Source organism: Nothoprocta perdicaria, unplaced genomic scaffold (assembly GCF_003342845.1).
Source record: "Nothoprocta perdicaria isolate Ctin4 unplaced genomic scaffold, notPer1 scaffold_402, whole genome shotgun sequence".
Classification (NCBI taxonomy): domain Eukaryota; kingdom Metazoa; phylum Chordata; class Aves; order Tinamiformes; family Tinamidae; genus Nothoprocta; species Nothoprocta perdicaria.
In genome coordinates, this window is record NW_020455647.1 from 250,771 (window position 1) to 259,144 (window position 8,374).

Below are 8,374 nucleotides of genomic sequence, written 5' to 3' on the forward strand. Positions count from 1 at the left end.
GGAGCCGAGGCCGGCAGGGGGACAGGTAGCGGTGGCCGCTTCCTGCGCGCACCGCGGGCGCCCGCAACCCGGCCCGCCTCCTCCAGCGTGAGGGAAACAAAGGCAGCGCGGCGAGGCAGGGAGAGTTGCCTGTAAGTTTAGCGGCTCTCTCCGCACTTGTGGAGAGAAATTCCCGCTCGGAGGTGCGCGCAGTTAATCAACGCCAGGGCTGCCTCGCAGTCCGCAGATCATTAGGTTAAATGGAGGACGCTCGCGTCCTTCTAGGATCAATGCAATTATTGTTCGCAACAAGGACAGCAATTGGGGTGGCAGCACTAATTTTCCTAACATGCTATTAATTATGGTGTCCCCCACGCCCCGCACGGCGTTTATAACGAGCGCTGGCTGCTTCTGTTTTAAAAAGGAAAGAAAGGGGGGCAAAAGTTGGAACTTGAGTATCTGCCTGTGTTGGAAAGTGTTAATCAGCAGGAAAGAGTGTGATCAGTGGAGCTATTCACTTGGACGTCACTCGAGTACAGGGGGTTAGTGAAGTGATTGTGGCGCCTGGGGACCGAAGGCACTGTACCACTCCAGTCAGGTATTATACACTGAGAAATGTCTACATTAGTTCTCCATAGCTCCCTGCCAAGTGAGCCGGCGCGGACAAGAGGAGAGAACCCCTGCCATGGAAAAGCTCTCGCTACGAGGTTTTAGTCGAAGCCTGGCGTGATCGCAGGTAAATTTTTTCTCCTTGTTTTGACGATGATGCTTGTGTGCTAATGTGTCTCTATGCAAGGGGGAGGGAAAGCGAGCAGTGGGGGGTTCCCCTTCAGAGCCTGCTTTAGCAGCAAGCCAGCTGAAAACGAGCTGCTGGAGGGGAGAGAAACTATCTATGATGAATCATTTGGCTTTGTGCAATCTTTACCTAGGACACAGGGAAAATGTAATTTAACGTATGTGTTATTTCTTGGGAAGGGGGTGTGGATATGGTACTCAGCGAGCGCTAAGGTAAGGTATCGAGTCAAACTTTCTGGATTTTAAAGCAAACTTGAAAAGGAATGGAATTTGACCTTGCAAGTGGGAAAGTTTTATCGTCGCATAGAAGTGTGCTCTAGCCGGTGGCGTCCGAATGCCTGTGAGTCCGCGGCGTTTGGGGTGCAGGAGCTGAAGAGACAACCTTACTCATGCTGCCTTTGCAGTGAAAGAGTAGAGGTGTTCGCAGTACCGGTCAGGTAAATGTCAATGTGTTGCAGGATCCATCCGCATGGCCATATAGCAGCTGCGCGGGCTGCAGCTTTTGCTTCTCAAGCCGAAAAGTTTTGTGTGTGTGTGTATGTGTGTGCGTTTGCATGTGTTTTGGCACTAGCTCTTACATGTTAAAAGTTAATAAAAACAAAGGACAGCACGAGCATATGAGGCCTCTCTGCTTTAATCTAGAGTTTTTGACAAGAGGATTGAAGTCCGCAAAATTAAAGAGTAGGATAGCTATAAACAAGTAACGTGTAGTTGTAATCTGAGTAAATTAATTAGTGGCGTTAAGCAACTGTTGTGTTTGTCATCATAGCTCTAGTGACCACAAGCCACATGGGTTTGTGTGGACCCGCATACGAGCTCACCGTCCCTCGGTTTGCAATGCAGTATATGCATTATATACTCTTCAGATGGGCTTTGAAAAAAAATCATATTTACTGTCAATATCGCCTTTATGCGAGCTAATCTGCTTGAAAATGTTGCAGTCTGCCCTCAGTTGCATGTCAGATCCCAAATGGGCAACGTGTAGAGCTTCACAACGTTTGTCAGGCGATGTCAGGGCTGCTTTAAGTCTTTAACGTGAAAACAAAGCAAACTCCACTGAAAGAGCTTTCTAAAGTCTGTTTAGCCCATAAGCAAATTCCGTCATTGAAATATTTCCAAGGAGTGGCAATAACCCCTCCAAAAGAGGAGGCGATGAAAATGCAGATAGTAAAACTGAAGCCGCATTAACTGCCTCTAGATCATGTCCCTGAAGACGTCCATCAAAGCGCTAGTCCTGGAGAGGTTTTGTGTTTTACCTGCTGTGGCCTGTTCCAGTATCACAGTGTTTCCTTCATGTTTCATGTTTTTTTATGATAAAACTTGTACGAACATTGGCTCCAGTTTCTCGGGGAAGAAACACGTAACCCTCGAAGATATACTTAATTTGGCTTTGGTTCCCAAATAGCTGTTCTGGGTGTGCAAGCATACTCTTAAGAGAGTGGGAAACTCTCCAGCGTTTCCTATTGATCGAGAGGGTTTTACTTTCTCAAACTTTGGAGAAAGCTTTGCTTGTTTATGTTTCTCGAATGCTGTTAACTGTTTTACACAGACAAGGGGCTTGACCAGGATCAATTTTTATTGCATAGCAAATGCTCACATTTTCCAAATGCTTAAGGATATAGCCCACAGCATTAAGCGTCTTTACTTGGATTTGAACAGTGGTACCTTGTTAATGTGCTAGAACCACAAAGGTTATTTTAAATCATCGTGAGGCTTATTGCATGTTTGTGCTCTGGCATCAGAAATTCGCGATGAAATATGACTTTGTGAAGTTTCTTATCAACAAAGGACCATTATTTGTGGATTGTAGGTGAAACGGGTCGTGACACTTGGGGGAAGATAGAACGTCCACTTTTAGGAACAGACTGTTTTGTGCTCTGTGTGTATATATAATATACATATATATAGTTTGTTGTTGTTGTTATACCCTAATTACTGATTTCTAGGCAATACAGAATGTAGTTGGCACAAGGTTGACCGGTACAGGAACAGAGCAGGGAAGCTGTAAAGAAAAACGACAAATAATTATAATGATTAATGAAGGAAAGTTCAGTGAGAGGGAAAAAAAAAAAATAAAAAAAGGGGGCCCCGGCATTTTTGCCTGTTGTAGGGCAGTGAAAGACAACTGAGATATATAAAAAGACAAGGACTATAAATATTGAATTTCACCTTGTATTTTAAAGTTTAATAGACTCATCTAAATATCAAAACCTAGAGTGTTCTGGGGCTAAGAGGTTGACATCTGCAGTAATATCTAAGGAGTAGAGGGAAATACAAAGCAACTCCCAAAGTATGACTTGGAAAACTGCAAAGACTTCTCGAGGCAGTTCCCTAGCTCTAGCGACTAATTATAGTGCTTTACGCGGAGCCACTCTTGAGATAAGTGCAACTGTTTTCCTCCTCGGCACCGGTGAGTTATACTCCAGGGCTTAAATAAACAATCCCCAGTGTAATCAGCACAGGAGGCAGAGGGAGCAGCACAAAACGCTGGGCGCAGACCATTGTGTAAACATTGGGCGCCCTTTTCTGCCAAAACAATGCAAAACAATAGCGGCGAGCCCTTCATCACGCTGCGTAGAAGGAAGCTGCTTGTAAATAGTAGCTGCAAGTGCCATTATATCTTGGAAGCGCCGGGGTACTGGGAGAAATAAAGAAGCGTTTCCGAACTGCAACATAACCCCCATGGCTAAGTTATTAATATCCCCTGAAAGAAGATGATATTCGCTTTTCAGGTGAGAAAAGAATAAACACTTTCTTCTCCTTCCCCTCCTCCCCACCAAATCAATATAAAATTCAAATCCGATTATTAATGTCGTTTGATTCCTGTTCTTTAAACATTTCTCCCGGCTACAGATCTTCAGCTGTCAGGATAATTTGCATGTACTGTGTCGGATATCTTTTATTTGCAAACACTCTCAAGCTCCACAAAACGATGCCCGCTGTAGTCTAACTCGATCCTAGAACTAGTATTTTCGTCTGTAAATTAAAGCAATTACGCAGCAGATATTATATTATGTGTACTGTGGTCTCCAGATAGTCATCAATCACCCTCAATCGAGCTGTCAGTGTGGGCAGATTCGTTTCTGGGAGGCAGTCTTCCAGCTGGGGAGAAGAAGAGAACATCATCATTAATTAGAGTGTGACCCTGGGGCTATTCACATGTCTGAACCCGGGAATCTCTCGGAGCAAGTCTGGGCAGCGTGGCCGCGCTCCCCGCGCTCCCTCCGCGGCCGGCGGCTGCAGCGACCGCTCCGCTCCATTCCGCACCGCGCTGCGCACCGCGCTGCGCCCGGGTGCCCTTGGGGTCTGCAGGCTGCTGCGGGGGGCGATTCTTTTTGCCATTTCCAGGGGGTCCCGCCGAGATGCTGTGGAGCCCGCCCGGCTCCCGGCGCAGAACCCGACGGCGGCGCCTCCTCCTCGGCCTCGTCGCCCCAGGGCCGCAGCCTCCCGGATCCCGCGGAGCCCGGGCCTCGGCGGGCCGCGAGCCAGCGCAGCTGCAGCACCCCCGGGGCTCGGCTCTGCCCGGCCCGGCTCGGTCAGGCCTGGCCTGGTCCGGCCCGGTTCCCTCGGCGACTTTCCCGGGCACAGCCCGCCCGGGCGCATGCCGGGTTTTAGGGAAAGGGGAGCAGGCTGCAAAATTAATTGATTAAATAAATAAATAGCCACGCCGACGAGGAGGCGATCGCCGTAGGGTGAGAAACGGCACTTGGCACGGTTGAGTTGCGACCCCCGCCGCCGCCATGGCCGCCGCCCCCGAGCTCTGCCCACGGGCGGGCTGCGCCGCGGCCCTCCGCCCCGAGCAAGGCCGGCCTTTCCAGCGGCGCTTCGCCGTGGGACCGAGGCGGTTTTAACGTGGAAAGTCAGGTCCTTCACCCGTTCCCCACAACATGCTGGTAGGGGTTTTCTACCTGTAATCACACGCCTGGAATAAAAGCTGGAAAGAAGAGCAGGATGGCACGTCATGTGCTTTATTGTCAGCATTAGCGCTGGTTTTAACTGTTGATTAAATCTTAAATGAAGACTCAGTCGCGTGTCCCTTCATATGTCTTGTTTGTAATTGAGACTAATTATTACTGTGGGGTGGGAAGAAGCAGCTGCTCATTAATTAATTTCTAATTAAAAGTGCTTACCAGCCTTTCAGTGTGTGTGTGTGTGTGTGTGTGTGTGAGTGAGTGAGTGAGGAGGAGGAGGAGGAGGAGTGTGGGGGGGGAGCTGATATAACAGTGATTTCTCAGTTTAAAAACATTCCTTGCCTTCCTCACAGAAATGTTTATAAATGTTGCAAAGAGGTGCAGTCGGGGTCGGAGAGCTTTCAAACTTTCGCTCCTGTTAGAGAGAGATGCTCTAATCTCTATTTTCCACGCAAGGCAAAGGATCACGAAAAGGTGATCGTGTTAACCTTAGAGGCAGGTTAATTTGGATGGGTTTAAGTGACGTCAGAGACTCCACTTTTTAAAACAACGTGAACAACGCGCTTCTGGCTTGATGTATTTGAACTACTTCTCTCCCCCCCCCCCCCCCCTTTTTTTTTCCAGGGTGCAAAATATGTATTTCTGCCATCATATTTGCCAGCCTCAGAGCCCACATGTAACAACTATTTCTATTTCGTAGCCAAAGAAAAGAAAAAGAAAAAAAGTTTAGAATTTCATGTCAATAAATTAAATGTGGTTTTCTGCTTCGTCCTATAAGCATCTAGTGGACCTGTGCTTACCAATCAATTGGTACAATAGAGCAGAGCAAGACTGCAATAGCGTGCCGATCAGACGTCTCGCCTTGTTTCTAGATAACTGGGAGCCTCTGTACCATGTCATATCCTCAGTTTGGCTACCCTTACTCCTCTGCACCCCAGGTAAGACCTTTTGCCTCCAAACGTTCATTGATTGATTTTCACTCATTGTTGATCACTTCCGTTCAGCGCTGAAAGCTGTAGCGACCCTTTCTAGCATGTGAAAGCGTGAAATCGGTTCCTCACCCGGCATGTTTGTAAGGTGCTTAAGTTAGATCTCGCGCACATCTTTTTAAACGGGAAGGAACACTCGGGGGTGAGGGTGCTTGGGGTGATAATGATGGGTGGGAGAAGACGACAGCGGCGAGGAAGGTGAGAAGGGAAGTAACGGATGCCCCAGCCCCCACCAGCTCTCTCCCTCCAAGTAGTCTTTTCCGTTTTCCGATTAAATTTACTGTTTACCCAATTAAACAGGAAAGTGCTAAGGTTTTAACCATAGAAGCACAATGGGCTGCACTTAAAACGGGAGGCTAATAACAGATGCACGTATGGCTGTTACAAACCCGCAGTCAAAATAAATATGCATGAGTGATTTAGAAAAAAAAAAGAGAGAGATTAAAAACGCAGATGGGAAGCACTCTGCTGCAAGGGGAGGCAAACGATGTCTATCCAGCCTCGTAAGAACACAGGCGAAAGGAAGAAGAGGAAAAAAGAAAAGTTAGTTTCTGAGAGCAAGGGGCCGTCACGGCCGGGGCGCAGGGTCCTGGCGCGGCCGGGGCGCAGGGTCCCGGCGCGGCCGCGTTGCGCGGGGCCCCGCTGAGCGCGCGGTGCCGCCCGCAGTTCCTCATGGCCACCAACTCCCTCACGACGTGCTGCGAGTCCGGCGGGCGGCCGCTGGGCGAGGCGGGCGCCGCCGCCCCGGCGCAGGCGCCCGTCTACTGCCCGGTGTACGAGAGCCGGCTGCTGGCCAGCGCCCGCCACGAGCTCAACTCCGCCGCCGCGCTCGGCGTCTACGGCAGCCCCTACCCCGGCGCGCAGGGATATGGCAACTACGTCACCTACGGCACCGAGGCCTCTGCCTTCTACTCCTTGGTGAGCGGCGCCGAAAGCGGCGCGGGCGGCGGGAGCGGGGCGGGCGGCCGCGCTTCCTTGCCGGGGCTGCCGAGGACCGGCGCCCGCCGCCCTTCCCGGGAGCCGGCGGCCGAAAGTGGCGCCGGGCGCCGCGACGGCCGAGCCGCGTGCGGGGCTCGCAGCGCCGCGTCCCGGCCCTCGCAGCCAGCGATGCGCTCCTCCCCCCGGGCCTTTCCGCGCGGAGGGCGCTGCTACCCTAACGGTGCCGCTTAATGCGCCTGTGGAGGCGGCACGGGACATCGCGCCCAACTCCCTCCTTGCCCGCTGCCTCTGAGCGACGCGGAGCGGCGCCCCCCGCGCCGCCGCCGCCCCTCTTTCCCTCCCCTCGGCCCGGCCGCGGCGGTCTGAAGTCACGGGGGGGCGGTCTGACGTCACGGCGGCGGGCGGTGACGTCACGCGGCTCAGGGCGCGGCGGGTCTCTCTTGCAGAACAGCTTCGAGGCCAAGGAGGGCAGCGGCTCTGCGCACGCGGGCATCGCCCCAGCCACGGCCTACTACCCTTACGAGCACACGCTGGGCCAGTACCAGTACGACAGGTGAGGCCCGCGGGGAGGCCGCGCAGGGAGGCCGCGTCCTCCTCATCTGGCGGCCTGGGGTTTGGGGTTATTGGTTTTAAGGCAGCGCGGAGCCACTCGCTCCGTTGCCCCTCCCGAGGCCCATTGGGCACCGATGACCTTTCCTGGAGGATGGGCATTAAATATTCAGGTGCAGCCCGGCGTCATCTGCGTTGCCATTTCATGAACAAAAGGGTAGGAGAGTTTACTAAGCAAAGCAGTCAGAGGAGATGTATCTCTATGAATTTCTATGAATGCTCCCCGAAACGCTGGAGCAGAGTTAGTCGCGGGTACAGCCACGCTTTCTCCACTTTCTTTTCTTCTCTTTCTGACACGAAAGCCACTTCACCGTGGGAATTTGCACTGCGCAGCGCCGCACCTTGCTAAGCGAGCCCTCTGCCCTTGTTTCCTCCCTGGCCTGGTTTCTGGGCCAAGTCTACCCTCAAAGCCGAGCTGCCCTTGCCCGTGCACCCTGCCCGCCGCATCTCGGTCGCAGCGGACACTACCCTGAGCGCCTGAGGCCGCGATGAGGGCAGCCCTCGCCTCCGCCGTGGGGCTCCCAGGGGTCCGTGTGGGGCGAGGTGGCCGTGTCACACAGCAGGTGCTCTCGGTGCCCTCAGGTACGGCACGATGGACGGCGGGACGCGGCGGAAAAACGCCACGCGGGAGACGACCAGCACCCTCAAGGCCTGGCTGCAGGAGCACCGCAAGAACCCCTACCCCACCAAGGGCGAGAAGATCATGCTGGCCATCATCACCAAGATGACCCTCACCCAGGTCTCCACCTGGTTCGCCAACGCCCGCCGGCGCCTCAAGAAGGAGAACAAGATGACGTGGCCGCCACGGAACAAGTGTGCGGACGAGAAGCGGCCCTACGAGGACGAGGAGGAGGAGGAAGAGGAAGGCTCGCAGGAAGACGCCCTGAAGAGCGAGAAAGCCGAGGGTACCCTGTCAAACGCAGGCTCCTAGCGAGGGGGCAGCGGGGCTGGGGCAGCCAGGGCCGGGCCGGGGGGACCGCGCAGCGCCCTCAGTGACCACGTGTCTTGTGTTTGCTGTCCCTCTCCCCCGCAGAGCCCACGGGCAAGGAGGAGAAGGAGCTGGAGCTCAGCGACCTGGAGGAGCTGGAGGCGCTGGAGTCGGAGAGCTCCGAGTGCGAGCTGAAGGCGCCCTTCGCCCCGCCGCTCCCGGGT

At 53.3% G+C, this 8,374-nt stretch overlaps 1 protein-coding gene across 1 annotated transcript in view; it reads left to right on the top strand.

The window, feature by feature from the left end:
- The first annotated feature begins 5,529 nt into the window (after positions 1-5,529).
- Positions 5,530-8,374, top strand: part of IRX4 (iroquois homeobox 4) — a 3,521-nt gene continuing 676 nt past the window's right edge. The window contains exons 1-5 of the mRNA XM_026045602.1: positions 5,530-5,623; positions 6,341-6,592; positions 7,060-7,166; positions 7,805-8,127; positions 8,256-8,374. The exon at positions 8,256-8,374 is cut by the window's right edge and continues 13 nt beyond it. Of these exons, the coding sequence (XP_025901387.1) occupies positions 5,579-5,623; positions 6,341-6,592; positions 7,060-7,166; positions 7,805-8,127; positions 8,256-8,374 (846 nt within the window). The 5' untranslated portion in view covers positions 5,530-5,578. The remainder of the gene's footprint in view (positions 5,624-6,340; positions 6,593-7,059; positions 7,167-7,804; positions 8,128-8,255) is intronic.